Source organism: Balaenoptera physalus (genome assembly GCF_965194825.1).
Source record: "Balaenoptera physalus genome assembly, chromosome: X".
NCBI classification, from domain to species: Eukaryota; Metazoa; Chordata; class Mammalia; order Artiodactyla; family Balaenopteridae; genus Balaenoptera; species Balaenoptera physalus.
The window spans coordinates 118,878,592-118,895,360 of NC_138903.1; the positions used below are offsets into that span (position 1 = coordinate 118,878,592).

A 16,769-nucleotide genomic window follows, 5' to 3' on the forward strand; every position below is an offset into this window, starting at 1 on the left:
ATTCACTGAAGAATGAAATTCCATTTTTTGAAACCAAATGTACAGAGAGATTTAAAAATTGTTTAGAGACTTCCCTGTCAGTCCAGTGATTAGGACTCCACACTTCCCCTGCAGGGGGCACGGGTTCGATCCCTGGTCGGGGAACTAAGATCCCGTAAGCCGCGTGGTGCGGGCAAAAATAAAATAAAATTTAAAAATAAAAATAAAAACTGTTTATCCATGGACACGATGAAAGCAGCATGTAGTACAAATGCACATAGAGCATTGGGTGAAAAGTGAAACTGTATTTCAGCTGTGATGGGGAAGATGACAGGACTACCAGACAGGGAGACTTAGAGGTCATGATGACTTGACCTTTTCATTGCTGACTGGGCCAAGTCTGGAAAGGAGACATGGAGGAAAGCAGAGAGTAGATTAAGGAAAAGGATACGATTTCTTTTTCAAACGGGAACTTATTTTGAGTATTGCACATGCCCTATTTATAGCTAATATATTTTGACATATCTGTGTTCAAGCCAGAGCCATCTCATTCCTCCCTCTGTGCCAAAGGGCAGTCTTCCCTTTGGGCTCTCCTCAAGAACAAGGTTGATAATATTTCAGAGGCTATCATAACTGGTTGATTGATTCTAAAATAAAATCACAGTATGCAATCACTTAAAACGTATTGCATTAGAGGAACTTGGGAATTCACCTCCTAACTATCTGGTAAGGCTAGATCTAACTGCTAAAGTTCCCCATAATGTCTACATATTAGCTGATTTCTCTTTTGCTGCAGTTTAGTAGACCTTGCTCTGAACCTTCATGCTACCCTTGAATTTCTCAGTACAGTGGTTGTAAAACTTCTAGACGTCTGTAACAAGCCTACAAATAAAAGAGCTCCACTGTCATTAGTGGAGACCCTTGCAATGCAACTTTCTCCAGTCTTCCACTGGTGTCACCTCAACACATCAGTGGTTCTCCATGTAGAGAGTCAAGAAAATTTTTGTTCATCATCTGAACACTCACCACAGTATAATAATTCTTGGTAAGTGGAGTAGTTTCAAATCCTTTGACAGCCTTGGGGGAGAGAGGTCTCTCTGTGAAAAAGACATTTAAATTATGTTAATATTATACAGGTGTAAGATGAACAGTTTATAACATAGGGCAACTAACATACTATAAATATTGTCAAGTGGAAGGCTCAATGGAGATGTACATTCCCAAATAAGTGAAAGTATAATCTTACTATAAACTACAGCTGGTCAAGCTAGAGTTTCTTAATGACAGGGTCAAGGCAAGAATTTCAGTTCCAGTTTAGGCTGTTTCTTCACTCCAGTCTGCCTCTCCATTCAACTTATTCAAAACAGATAAGCAAAGCCAATGCTAACCAAATATGTATATTTGTATCTTGCAACTTACTATACAAGAATAATAGCAGCCATCCTTTCTTAGGGCTGTCTATTGCGCCAAAAACAAAATAATCAGAATCCTTAATACACTGAAAACTAGCAGAAAATTCTTCTTTTATGTATCATTTTAATATCACTATGCTGTGCTATAAAAAGATGCCTTTCTTTTACAAAGTTCATCTTACCCATATATACACTAATATGTATAAAATAGATAACTAATAAGAACCTGCTGTATAAAAAATAAATAAAATAAAATTCAAAAATTCAAAAAAAAGAAGCCATTTAGGTTATAGGTTCTCACTACACCTAATACCCTCTCTGAATTTTGCAAGGTGGTATTACTCAGGTACCAAGGGCCTACAGAAGAAAGAAGATTTGGGAGACTATGCAGCATGTCCCTGCCTCTATATAAGACTTCTTGGTTTCACAGCCGAACACTAAGCTGCTTTAAGACCCCCTAAGATTTTATTAGATAATTCAAATAATTTTAGTGCCACATCTCTATATGTGGTTTCTGATGAGTTCTATGAGTAAGTAAACACACACTTCTGTCATACAGCAGTTAAAGAAATATAGTTTATATAATAAATACTATATCTAGTGCAATGACCCACAATTTTATTAGAACTGAACATCCTAAACAGACCTGACTGGTTTTCATAATATCCTATACTATCCCCTCTTAAACACCACAGTACTCTGTGGCATATATTTACACTCTAAATGAAATAAATTTAGGGGCTTCCCTGGTGGTGCAGTGGTTAAGAATCCTCCTGCCAATGCAGGGGACACAGGTCCGAGCCCTGGTCCGGGAAGATCCCACATGCCGCGGAGCAACTAAGCCCGTGCACCACAACTACTGAGCCTGTGCTCTAGAGCTCGTGAGTCACAACTACTGAGCCCCCGTGCCACAACTACTGAAGCCCGTGTACCTAGAGCCCTGCTACACAACAAGAGAAGCCAACGCAATGAGAAGCCCGCGCACCGCAACGAAGAGTAGCCCCCACTAGCTGCAGCTAGAGAAAGCCCGCGTGCAGCAACGAAGACCCAACACAGCCATAAATAAATAAATAAATAAATAAAATCTATTAAAAAAAAAGAAACCACTTAATAAAAATACAAGACAGCGATCATAAATGTTTAACAGTGTCACTACAGACCGTCTTCCCTACCCTCATTTTCTCCTTTGCTTCATTTTGTTTCATATTCCATTTTTACCTTGCTATATCATATGCTGCTTTAAACTCTTTCTGGGGACTTCCCTGGTGGCGCAGTGGTTAAGAATCCACCTGCCGGGCTTCCCTGGTGGCGCAGTGGTTGAGAGTCTGCCTGCTAATGCAGAGGACACGGGTTCGCGCCCTGGTCTGGGAGGATCCCACATGCCGTGGAGCAACTAGGCCCCTGAGCCACAACTACTGAGCCTGCGCGTCTGGAACCTGTGCTCCACAGCAAGAGAGGCCGCGATAGTGAGAGGCCCGCGCACGATGATGAAGAGTGGCCCCCACTTGCCACAACTAGAGAAAGCCCTCACACAGAAACTAAGACCCAACATAGCAATCAATCAATCAATCAATCAATAAATCTTTAAAAAAAAAAAACAACACAGAAATTATCTTAAAAAAAAAAAAAGAATCCACCTGCCAATGCAGGGGACATGGGTTCGAGCCCTGGTCCGGGAAGATCCCACATGCCACAGAGCAACTAAGCCCATGCGCCACAACTCCTGAGCCTGCACTCTAGAGGTCGCAAGCCACAACTACCAAGCCCGTGCACCACAACTACTGAAGTCCATGTGCATAGAGCCCGTGCTCTGCAACAAGAGAAGCCACTGCAATGAGAAGCCCACGCTCCACAATGAAGAGAAGCCCCCCGCTCGCTGCAACTGGAGAGAGCCCACATGAAGCAACGAAGAACCAATGCAGCCAAATAAATAAATAAAATTAATTAATTAATTAATTTTAAAAAAACAACTCTTTCTGATGTATGGTGGAGTATAAATAACCAAATATTATCATCAGGACTTGATTTTTTTTCTTTTTAAAGACAATATTTTCTAGTTTTATATCTATTACATTCCTACCCTAAAAAATGCAAAATATAGAAAAGAAAAACCAACAGTTAACCCATCATCCAGAGCTAACCATCATCCAGAGTAACATTTTGAAGTACGTCTTCCCATTCTTTTTTTTTTTGCTATTAAAATAGATTTTTTCTTATTGGGGTATAGTTGTTTTACAATGTTGTGTTAGTTTCTACTGTACAGCGAAATGAAGTAGAGTTCCCTGTGCTATACAGCGGGTTCTCATTAGTTATCTATTTTATACATATTAGTGTTCCCATTCTTTTTATACATGTGTTTGTGAACACACACACACAAACACACATAGATCTTTCTTACTTCACCTACAGCTTTGTAATCCTCCTATTACAACATTATTTCACAAACATTTTCCCATTTAATCTTAATTTCTAATCATTATTATATTTAAAATATCCCTTATGTTTATTTGGCACTTAACTGCTTTTAAGACATTCTATTTGATCTTTACAACTACCCTGTAAGGCAGAGATGATCTCGTTTTGTAGAGGAGGTCACTAGGGTGCAGGAAAGTGATGTCAGCTGTTTAAGGGCATGAATTTGGGAAATGGCAGAGCCAAGACTGAAGCCCTGGTGTGTCTTGACAAAAGCCTGTGCTCCTAACCAACAGGACGTCCAGAGATGAAGCTACTGAAGGGCCCGGTCAATGGCATGAGCAGTGGTTTCCCCCAGAGTTCAGAGGGGTCATCAGTTTGATCTGGGATGGTCAGAGAAGACTTTACTGGGCAGAGGGTACTTGATGTGTCCCTGGAGGGGAGCTAGAATTCAAATAGGCAGAGAAGACAGTAGAGAGTTTTCTAGGCAGGGAAGATTCCAGAAGCACAGCTCTAGAAATGGCAATGCTCAAGGCAGGACTGTTCCTGTGACAGTGAACTGTCCAGCTGGGCTGGGCTGGGTAAAGTGGAAATAAAACAAAAAGGCAACAATGAGGGCCAAATCTGGCACTCCTCAATGCCCCAAAACTGGGGCATAACCAGGTTTGGAAAGCTTCATGCAACTTCAGGGTCTGCCTGGATCCACATGGTGGCTTCACAAGGCTTTACTGGGTAAATGTGAGCACTGCAGAGCCACCCAGCCTATTACTTGAGATTGCAAATGGCAGAGTCAGGAATTGAACCCAAGTATTGTACTGCCCAGCCTGGTGTTCCCCCCAGCACACCATGGTTTTGCACTCGTAGGCATATTCAAAATCGACAGTTACCAAATTCTTTCAGTTTTTTATTAGGCAAGTTTTCTACAATGTACCCTTAATGCTACTTAGAACTTGGTTGTTTTGTGCAATTATGATGTAAACCAGTCTTGATAAAAATGAAACGTTCTAGAGAAACCAGCAAGATGTGACCACCTTTTGAAAGCAAGGCCAAAAGGAAGGGTAAACAGTAATGGAGAGCCCTCCAAGACAGAAGAGGAAAGGAAAGGCCACAGAAACTGGTCACTGTAACTGAAAAAAAATGTTAACTATGTGAAGTAGAACAGAGAAACATGAATTGAAAGAAAACAGTGGCTGCCATGGACATTCCTGGGTGGCTGAACAACATGCAAAAAGAGCTGGTGCTTTGATAAGATCAATAAAATTGTTAACAAGGATTTACTGTAGGACTTCCCTGGTGGCGCAGTGGTTAAGAATCCGCCTGCCAATGCAGGGGACAAGGGTTTGAGCCCTGGTCCAGGAAGATCCCACATGCCACGGAGCAACTAAGCCCGTGCACCACAAGTACTGAGCCTGCATGCTGCAACTACTGAAGGCTGCGCCTACAGCCCGTGCTCTGCAACAAGAGACGCCACTGCAATGAGAAGCCCACACACCGCAAGGAAGAGTAGCCCCCGCTCGCCGCAAGTAGAGAAAGCTTGCGCGCAGCAGCAACAAAGACCCAACACAGCCATAAATAAATAAACGAATAAAATATATATTAAAAAAAGGATTTACTGTATAGCACAGGGGACTATATTCAATATATTGTAATAACTTATAACAGAAAAGAATCGAAAAAAAAGAATATAGATATATACATATAACCAAATCACTTTGCTGTACACCTGAAACTAACACAATACTGTAAATCAACTACACTTCAATAAAAAAATATTACAGCAAAAAAAATTTTAATAAAATAAAATTGTCAAACCTCTAGCAAGACTGACAGAGGAAAAAAGAGAGAAGACACAAATTACCAATAGGAGGAGTGAAGTAGGGGATATCATTACAGACTCTGGAGATGCCCAAAAGATAATAAAGAAATACCATGAACAACTTAAAACACATAAATTTGATAATTAGGTATGAAATGGAGCAATTCCTCAGAAAACCAAAACTACCACAGTTCACTCAATATTAAATACACCATTTGAATAGCCTTATAATTATTCTGGAAATTGAAGTTATAAATTTAAAACTGTGGAAAAAAGAAATCTCCAGGCCCATATGGTTTCAGTGGAGAGTTCTACCAAATGTTTAAGGAAGAAGCCATAGCAATTATTCCCAATCTCTTACAGAAAATAAAGAGAAGGGATCACTTTCCAATTCATTTTATAAAGTCACTATTAATTACACTGACACCAAAACCAGACAAGACAGTACAAAAAAGAAAACCGCAGACCCATACCCCTCATGAATTTCGATGCAAAAAACGTTAACAAAGAATTAGCAAATAGAATTCAGTGATATTTTAAAAGAATGGTATACCATAGAATTCATCTCATGGATGTTGGTTAAATATTCAAAAATCAATCAGTGAAACCCATGGTACTAATAGTCTAAAAAGAAAAATCACATGATAATAGCAATCGATGCAGCAAAAGCACAGGACAAAATTCAACACCCATTCAAGAAAAAAAAAACTTCCAGAAAAAAAAAGGAATAAAGAGGAACTTCTCCAACTCAATAAAGAGCATCTACGAAAACCCTAAAGCTAGCATCTTAACTAGCAGTGAAAGACCTAAGGCTGAATACTTTCCCCCTAAGATCAGGAACAAGACAAGGATGCCTGCTCTCACCACTCTCACTCAGCGTAGTGCTGGAAGGTCTGGCTGTCCCTGCAGTCTTGGTGTAGGATGGGGAATCAATACCAAGAGAAGAAGGAAGTCAGATTTGGAAGGACAACCTTGGAAAGTCTTCAAAAATGTAGTCCTTGCAAACAACTGGCCCCGTGAAAAAAATTCAAGGGGTGGCTGCAAAAAGAAAAACACCAGCACTAGCTTTCAGTGACAGTTTCTTGCCTCTTGTACCTCCTTTGCCCTCCACCACTGCCTACTCCCGCCACGTGCAGTCCTAGCTGAAACCCACCCTCGGCAACACGCAGAGAAGGAATAAGAATGTGGACGTTCAGAGGAGACAAGTCCAGTCCCTGGGGGTGGTTCAAAGTGATGGGAGGGGAGCAAAATTTGCCACCCCAAAATGTCTCTTTGGCATGTGGATTATTTCGAGCTGAAAACAATCAAGGCTCTAAAGACTCAGGAAGTCTTTCTTTTCACCACCCCCTTAGCTGCCTAGAGAATTTAGGTAGAGGGCCTGTTCCTGAAACAGAGCTATCAGCAGAGACATATGCAAAGAACGTGTGCTGGATGTGAGGGGGCAACTCTCAGAGATCAGAGTCCACTCTGTGTCCCGCTGTCTCTGTCTGGCCCGGCAAACGTTTATTTACCAAACATTTGCTTTTCCATCTCTATGTCAATTGCCTTCCCGCCCCTTTGAAGTCCCAAACCCCTACCCCCAACATCCTCTTTTGTCTTTAGCTGAAGTTGGTATTTAAGGTGAGGGTTTCACCATTTTGGCGACTTATTCAGTTCTCCAGGGTCTCTCCCATGTATACATGTTATTAAACTTGGATTTCCTCCTGTTAATATCTCATATTGGCTTAGTTCTCAGACCAGACAGAAGAACCAAGAAGGGTTAGAGGAAAATTTCTTCCTCTCCGATATGACCTAACATGAAAACATAAACCTTTTACATGGTGTTTCTAAGGCCATTAAAAAACTGGTCAATTCAATTCAATCAGTGGAAAAAAAAATCAGTCAATGTAGTGAAGAATTCAAATGGGTTATTTAGCATAACTCAAACAACAACAGTGTCACACAGGTATAGCCATAAGAAACCTTCCTAGGGCATTATGCTAAGTGAAATAAGTCAGACAGAGAAAGACAAATACTGTATGATATGACTTATATGTGGAATCTAAAAAATATAACAAACTAGTGAATATAACAAAAAAGAAGCAGACTCACAAGTATAGAGAACTAGTGGTTACCAGTGAGGAGAGGGGGTGGAGGGGCAAGATAGGAGTAGGGGATTAAAAGATACAAACTATTAGGTATAAAATAAGCTACAAGGATATATTGTACAACATGAGGAATACAGCGAATATTTTATAACTATAAATGAAGTATAACCTTTAAAAATTGTGGATCACTATATTGTACACCTGTACAATATAGGTGTATAGGTATATAATATTATACATCAACTATATATTATATGATATAATTATAGGTATAATAATATTATATATATTATTAATATAATAATATTAACAATATGTGATTAATATATTATACCTATCATTATAATACTATATAGTAATATAATATTACATATCAACTATATAATATATAATATTATACATCAACTTATATAATATATACAACTATACTTCAATAAAAAAATGTTACAAATGTCCAAAAAAAAAGAGAAACCCTCCTAATTTTTTCTTTTTTTTTTTTTTGGCTGCATTGGGTCTTCATTGCTGCATGCAGGCTTTTTCTAATTGCGGTGAGCAGGGTCTTGGGGCTACTCTTCGTTGCAGTGTGCGGGCTTATCGTGGTGGCCTCTCCCGTTGCGGAGCACAGGCTCTAGGTGCGCAGGCCTCAGCAGCTGTGACACGTGGGCTCAGTAGTTGTGGCACACGGGCTTAGTTGCTCCACAGCATGAGAGATCTTCCGGGACCAGGGCTCAAACCCATGTCCCCTGCATTGGCAGGCGGATTCTCAACTACTGTGCCACCAGGGAAGCCCAACCCTCCTAATTCTGATGTAAAGATCCCTTTCCCATTAACTCTCGATTCGTTCCCCTCCCTTGCTGAGGTACAGATTCCTATGCCTGTTGGTGGTGACAGGTCAAAAAGAAATCTAGTGATAACCAGCTTTCTCTGGACATGAAGCATCTATGTGATACACCCAGAGGATTAAAACAAGAAGTCTAAATATAAAGCCCAATCCTAGTTTTGGAATTTAGTAAGTAGGAAGAGTCATTTCTTAATCTGCCTTAGTACAAATTTAATTAGCCATCTACCTAATCCCCTCACTTGACATCTATATTTACCTGAGAAGAAGAAGTTTTAGAAGGATTTAATGATCCCTTAACTGAATCAGTTGCAGAAAACAGAACTTGCTTTAAATATCTGATCCAATCATACTTGCCTCAATATTTTCTTGGCATGGACATTTTGCCAGGAAAATTTTAATGCAAAGTCCTGACAAAACATGTAGCCTCTCTCGGTAACAAAGACACAAATAAAAAAAGAGATATAGGGACTTCCCTGGTGGCGCAGTGGTTAAGAATCTGCCTGCCAATGCAGGGGACACAGGTTTGAACCCTGGTTCGAGAAGATCCCACATGCCGTGGAGTCACTAAGCCCGTACGTCACAACTACTGAGCCTGTGCTCTAGAGACCGTGAGCCACAACTACTGAGCCTGCGTGCCACAACTGCTGAAGCCCGTGCACCTAGAGCCCGTGCTCTGCAACAAGAGAAGCCACCACAGTGAGAAGCCTGCGCACCGCAACAAAGAGTAGCCCCTGCTCACTGCAACTAGAGAAAGCCCGTATGCAGCAACGAAGACCCAACACAGCCAAAAATATTAATTAATTAAATTTTTTTAAAAAGAGAGATATAATTTACTACCTTACTGATGTAGTGGCAGACATGACGTTGATGTATAAACAAGTTAATTTACAAGTTACCACTGATTTTGAAGAAAAGGACTGAAAATTGGATAAATGGCTAATTTTCTTATTTATAATGTATCTGACTCAAATGAAATAAAGGAGCAAGGGCCCTTAATATATCTTCTGTAGTTTATATAATGACTAAGTTATTCATACAGGTATTTTTCATGAAGATCCTTGAAAAAATATTTTTAGTCAAAATAGGGTTTTTCTCATGTAACAAGAAATTGACTGGTAACAAGGGCTTCCTAATGTCACCAGTGTCCAGGTTCCATTATCCTTGGTGAGAGGCTTTTATCATCATGGTCACAAAAACCTACTCTATCTTCAGTCTTAAGCTCGTGTTGAAAGGTTTGTGTGTGTTTGTGTGTGTGTGTGTGTGTGTGTGTGTGTGTGTGTGTGTGTGTAAAAAACATTATACTCAAATATTCTATTTCTTAACTTTCTACACTATTACACTGGTGGCTCTGTAGGTCCTCAGAAATCAACCTCCTCCTGAAGAGAGGAAGAAGCTGTCCCCAGGGCTTCGGCCATAATTATCTCTAGACAAAAGTTACAGTAGAATCGAAAACGCAAAAGGCCACTCCCCAAGGGCAAACTTCCAGAGCATGAAATGCTCTTGTCAAGGGAAGAAAACACTGCACAGCTCTCCATGGCACAGCCATCTGCAGGGTTAAGGGCTGTCTGGGGCTAGGGTTGCTTCATTTGGTTTCTAAGACAATCCTAAAGAACCTGTAGTATCAGCCTGAATGGCACCCCAGGCTACCAGGAACAAGTATGTCAGAATTCCTGACTACTTGAGTGACCTCAGTGTTACACATCTGCCCCAATAGTAAGCAGATGGTTCCATGCCTGATTCAACTTCATAAAGGACCCAGAAGTTGTATGGCAGAGGGGTTTAAAACTCCAAACTGAAGGTTTCGTTTCTTTGAGCTAGGCATTTAACTTAGAAATCATTTTTTTTTAACTCTTTAAAAATAAATTTTCTTTCCTGAGCTTACATAGCAGTATGGACTTCGTGGAAAGAAATTCCAAAGTTGACAAGTATTTTCTAGACCAAGCATAAAACAGCGCAACATTCAATTTATATTGTCCTTCAGCAGCATCCTAGGTAGGTTTTGGCCTGCTTACTGTTTCGTGGAGGCAAGACTTGGGTGGGAAAGGATTCAATTCAGCAAAGACCTGACACCTACTTTCCCAGCAAGACCTTTACATTACACCTAGCTCATCTCTTCCACGGTCCCCTAAACTCGCTCTGCTCACCTACCACAGCTCCTTCATGGTTTTTGATCTCCCCAACCAATCACTACAACTTAGATTGTCCTTCTGGGCCTATCCACACAGTCTCCGTGTCTTTGAGGGTTCAGCTCAAGCCCTATCTCCTCCAGGAAGCCTCTCCCGACTCTCCAGCCACAGTGTTCTCTGTCCACTGATGATCTGCTATGTATTTGAAGCTTCATCAGCCACCACTTCATACTGTCCATTGTCGGTTTCATCTGCAGCTCTTCGCACGCACACACACACACACACACCCTTCTCCTAACTTCTCTATTAATGGAGTTCAGCATGTATGTCTAAAGCACTGCATTAGGCGCTATGGAGATAGGAAGGTATACAAAGATGAATAATTTCCCTTTGACCTACATGTCAGGATGAGTTAGGCACCCCTCTTCTACTCACCACTCTCCAGAGTACCCTGTATTTGGAAGTTATCATTCAATATGCTAATGAGATCTTCCCCTCACTAGACTATGAACACCATGAGGGCAAGAGGCATGCCTTAGGTTTCTGTGCCTGACCGGTGCCCAGGTCGGAGACCAATATCCTAGTCCTCTGCTGGCTGGCTAGGTGGATGACATCAAGCTGGACCCCTAGACTTGGCGTTATGCTCACCTCTTCCCTTTTCCTCATAGCTGATTATCAGCCAGTTTTCTTGATCCTATTTTCACAATATCTACTGCATCCATCCACTTTCTCTTCCTCTCCACTGTCGCCAAAGTCACCCACGCCACTATCTGGATTGCTGGGACCTCAGCAGTAGTCTTAACTGGTTTCCCCACATCCTCATTGGTTATCCCCACCACTTCCCTGCCATCCAGCCCCAATACCACCACTAGAAAGATCTCCCTAAACCACATGCAATCCCCTGCTTACAGCTTGTCATTGACACCCTTCTTAATGTAGCTCCAGCTCAAGGCCCCACCCCTTCTCTTCACTCACCAGACCCTCAGCCCAAATCCTCCTACCACCCACTCCATGCTTCCCTACTTCCCGGCTTTAACTTAGTGACTCCTTCTAACCTTCTGCCCATCATAAGCCTCTTTTCATCATTCAAGACCCAAATCAAGTGCTTTTTTCCTCTGAGGTTATTGTTAATCACATCGTTTCTTTACTCCTCCAACAGCTTCGTACGTAGAGCTTTGTCTGTGTGACTCTGTCCTATCCTGTCACGGTTGGCTGTGTACACACCTATCTTGACTACTAGACTGTAAGCTCCTTGGGGGCAGGGTCCATGAGGACAGATTTTTATAGTCCCCTCCCCACCAAGTACCCAGGAGATGCTCAATGAACAAGCTAAACAGAATTGAGTGACCTTTTGATCCCTGGTCCGGGAAGATCCCACATGCCTCAGTGCTGCTAAGCCCGTGCGCCACAACTACTGAGCCTGCACTCTAGAGCCTGCGAGCCACAACTACTGACCTGCATGTCACAACTACTGAAGCCCACATGCCTAGAGCCCATGCTCTGCAACGAAGAGTAGCCCCCACTCGCCGCAACAAGAGAAAGCCCGCGCATAGCAACGAAGACCCAATGCAGCAGAAAATAAATAAATAAATAAATTTATTTAAAAAAAAAAAAGAATTGAATAACCTGCCCCACAATATTCATTGATTTTACAAATATTTACTGAGCCCAACAACACAGAAAAAACATCTCTGCCCTTGTGGTACTTACATTCTAATGGTCGGATACAGATGGTAAATGAAATAAATAAGTAAATGTACACTATGTTAGATAGAAAGAAATGGTAAACAAAAACCTACAAAAGGGAAGGAGGATAGGGGCAATGGGAATAGGGTTCAATTTTCTCCTGGGTGACCGGGGAAGGTGCTACCATGAAGCCAACGAGTGAGCAAAGACCTGAAGTAGGTAAGGGAACCAGCCGTGCTGATATCTGGGGAGAGCGTTCCAGGTGGAGGGACAGCAGGTGAGGCAGGAGCCTGTCTGGAACAGGCAACCAGGAGGCCAGTGTGGTTGAAGTGGGATGAGTGAGGGGGAGAGAGGTCAAAGAGAAGGCCAGAGGGGCCACCAGAGGCCAAATCCTGGAGGGCCTTGTAGGCTATTGGGAATGACCTTGACCTTTACTCTTTATGAGATGTGGAGCCATTATATTACTCAAGTTACACTTTGAAAGGATCATTCTGGACTTACTGAGTTTAAATTAGATTACAGGGGTGGCAAGGACAGGAGCAGGGACGCCAGTTAGGAAGCTACTGCAATAAACTAGGTGAGAGATGGTCCATATTCTTCCAGTCTGAGGCCTTCCCTGACGATCAGGCTTCCTGGCCCCAGCTAGCCAGACCTATCCTTGACAGTTGCATAGGATGCTTCTAAGGGTTAGGTTCCCTAGGTGCTCAAACCAGAGCCAGAAAGCTGCCAGGTGAGTTCTTAAGTGAGTTGTAAACCAAAGAGAGTATAGGTAAAGCTCTAAGGGAAGGGGCCAAAGACCAGGACAAACAGCTCAGGGCAGTCGGTCCACAAGGCAGGGGCCAGACTATACGCTACAAGGCTACAAGGCATCTCAATAAGGGACACTATAAGGAGTGCGTGCTGTCTGTCTGCCCCCCACAACCCCTCAAACAATGCTTGGGACTCCCAGGCCAGGAAGCAAGAGCTGTTCCTTTTAGTTTTACAGATGGAGCCAAGTTAGAGTGAATCTGTAAAATTATTTAGAGATCCTAACAACGAGATTACAGCAATTGAAAGATGCAGCAAGGGGTAAAAATTGGCTGTGAAAATCATCAAAACCAAGGAAATTTCAAGCACAGCCTGTGAAAATACTTCAGGGCTCAACAGAAACGTCTCGGTTCCCAGTAATATTGCATTAGCCAAAAAGTTCGTTCAGGTTTTTCGTAACAGCCTAACGGAAAAACCCGAACGAACTTTTTGGCCAAGTGAATTAAAAACTGCTAAGACATCTACACATACATATATAATTACAAATCTGTTACTAAACACTTATTCCATTAAAGGAAATGCCCCACCTTCACCCAACACACAACACAGAAAAGCGTGAAACTAAATTTTATCTCAAATGCTTTAGGGATAAGCTCCTCACAGTGGTTACCTGGAGGAGGAGGTGAAGGAGAGGGGAATTTTTATTACCTACATTATCTATTTCTATAAGTTTTAACTTATTTACAGTGAGCCTATAATTTTATTAAATAATAGTATCAATTTTGAGGCATTAAAAAAAGCAATAAAGGGACTTCCCTGGTGGCGCAGTGGTTAAGAATCTGCCTGCCAATGCAGGAGACATGGGTTCGATCCCTGGTCCGGGAAGTTCCCACATGCCGCGGAGCAACTAAGCCCGTGCGCCACAACTACTGAGCCTGCACTCTAGAGCCCACATGCCACAACTACTGAAGCCCACGCGCCTAGAGCCCGTGCTCCGCAACAAGAGAAGCCCCCTCAACAAAGAGTAGCCCCCCCTCGTCGCAACTAGAGAAAGCCCGCACACAGCAACAAAGACCCAACGCAGCCAAAAATAAATGAATAAAAATAAATAAATAAATAAATAAATAAATTTATTTTTTAAAGAAAGCAATAAAGACATTAACCAAAGGAAAAAATATACTGAGGTGCTAACTACTTAAAAGGAGCCCTTGGGTAAATAGCTTTGAAGAGTGAAGAGATTTAATAATGTGAATAACTGAACCTTATTTTATCTGTATCGTGACATTTTCATAATGCTAGGGATTTTTTTTTAAATATAGGCAGGACCTAGTTTCTTCTTTTTTTTTAATTAATTAATTTATTTTATTTATTTATTTTTGGCTGTGGTGGGTCTTCGTTGCTGCGCGCAGGCTTTCTCTAGTTGTGGCGAGCAGGGGCTACTCTTCATTGCGGTGCGCAGGCTTCTTATTGCGGTGGCTTCTCTTGTTGCGGAGCATGCGCTCTAGGCACGCAGGCTTCCGAGGTTGTGGCTTGTGGGCTCTAGAGCGCAGGCTCAGTAGTTGTGGCGCACGGGCTTAGTTGCTCCGCGGCATGTGGGATCTTCCCGGACCAGGGCTTGAACCCATGTCCCCTGCATCGGCAGGTGGACTCTTAACCACTGCGCCACCAGGGAAGCCCAGGACCTAGTTTCTTAAATAATAAGAGGCAAGTACGTTACCCAAGAAAGTTCTAGAAAGATTACTGATGAGTGATTAGATTGCATTCTCTGGGTATCATTAATGAGTTAAGGGCAATCTTTTTCAGAATCAAAGTGGCCAGACAGCTTCCTGCAGTCCTATGATTATTATTTCTCCTACACATCTCTGAGACATTTAGACTTAGGTCTGCTCAAAGAGCTTGGGGCTAAAAAAGGAAGTTAGCACATGGCCTCTCTTATTGTTGTACTCTGCCATGGTGATTCTTAGAGTAGCGGGAAGGGCTTTGTACTATGTTACACGGGCTAGAATTAGTAGACAGAAGGGGACATAGTTAAGGTGGAACAGTTGTCTGAGCTTTGAATTCTTTTGCTTTTTTAGGTTTTGCTGCCTTGATGTAGTCTAAGTACAACTTGGTTTCAAGATATCTAATCATAGATTTTTTTCCCAGTTCTGTTCTCGTCTTATTTTTGACATACACATACAAGTACAAACAATTCTGTTAACCGATGAAAACTACAAGATTTTTGGTCCGAAGACCAAGAAAGTACAAGAGTCGCAGTCAAAAAAGCTTTGAAAAGATTGACTTACCACTGGATTTAATTTCTCGGACATAATTACTAGGGAACCAGCCTGTTCTCCCATTTAATGTGCCTTCCCACCAGCCTCCTTCTTCAACTCTAGTGACATAAATGATGTCCCCTTTACAGACAGACAGTTCATCTTCATTAGTCTGCTTAAAGTTGAATCTCGCCTTTACTATCAATTGGTGACTTCCATTTTCCGTCATCTCCTGGAGAAACAAAAGTCACACCAGATTAGGCGCTCATCTCAATGAGGCAGGGGCAGATATTCTATGAATTTAGGCAAATAAAGTAGGGTGACCAAGGATAAAACCCCAGGTCCATCTCAGTCTTGAGTTTTTAACTTAGGAATGGGCCTAACACGGGTAGGCCTTGGGGGAATGAGGGGAAGGGGATTAATAAAGCCCTCAAAATTGTAGGCAAACGTTTGCATTTGAGAGAATGTGTATTTTGGAGGGGGTCATAGCTTTTATTTCCTTCTCCCCCACCAATTATCTAAAGATACTTCTTTTTTTTTTTTTTTGGCCACGCCGCTCGGCTTGCAGGGATCTTAGTTCCCCCGACCAGGGATCGAACCCAGGCCCCTTGCAGTGGAAGCTCAGAGTCCTAACCACTGGATTGCCAGGGAAGTCCCAAAAGATACTTATTTAAATGAGCCAGGAAACAAGGTAGAGTCATAAACTATCCCACTCTGCCTCTACCCAACACCCGAAGTCTTACATAATTATGTGACCAAGATTAGGTACCAACCTCCTCTCATAAAATCTGCCTCCCCCTTCCAATTACTAAGAATATCTTAAATTGTCTAAGACTTAGTCATATGCAAAGATCAAATATCCCACAGTTACCTAAGTCTGGAGTTCTTAACCTGTCACATGTCCCTTTGAGAAGCTGATAGCACAATAAGCCTTGACCCAAAACACAGACCAGTTAAGTTCACATACAGGAGATTTTGCATACAATTTGAGAGGGCCCAAGGAGTATGGAACCATAAAGTGTTCATCAGCTTCTGAAAGAGATCTGCAATCTCAAAAGATTAAGTGCTTTGGAAGTAATTAAAGTACTTTGGAAGTAATAGCTCATGACGGCTTAAAGCAAGTGGGTGGATTTTGACAAGGAATAAAGGTCTCAAAAGAGCAGAAGCTAGGGCGCTCCCTCCCAAATGAAAGCTCCCATTAAGACCAAATGCAAAGATAACCGAGCTATCCCAATATAGGAGCTCGTCCTGGGCTCAATAGGAATGCAAAGAGAAAAAGAAAATGACAGTGGCAATGATGAGAGCAAGTAATATACGTTGATTGCCTTGTATATGCCAGGCACTATTTAGTTCTCCTAATAAGCCGGGGCGGGGTGGAGGGGAGAGGGGAAATAACAGCAAACTTCCC

General features: G+C 41.9%; 1 protein-coding gene across 8 annotated transcripts in view; it reads right to left on the bottom strand.

The window, feature by feature from the left end:
• ARHGEF6 (Rac/Cdc42 guanine nucleotide exchange factor 6) overlaps positions 1 to 16,769 on the bottom strand; it is a 107,286-nt gene that overhangs the window by 58,482 nt on the left and 32,035 nt on the right. For all 8 annotated transcript variants that reach the window (XM_082445307.1, XM_082445302.1, XM_082445300.1 and 5 more), the window contains 2 exons: positions 15,392 to 15,593; positions 1,006 to 1,076 (listed from right to left, as the gene is read on the bottom strand). In XM_082445307.1, the coding sequence (XP_082301433.1) occupies positions 1,006 to 1,076; positions 15,392 to 15,593 (273 nt within the window). The remainder of the gene's footprint in view (positions 1 to 1,005; positions 1,077 to 15,391; positions 15,594 to 16,769) is intronic.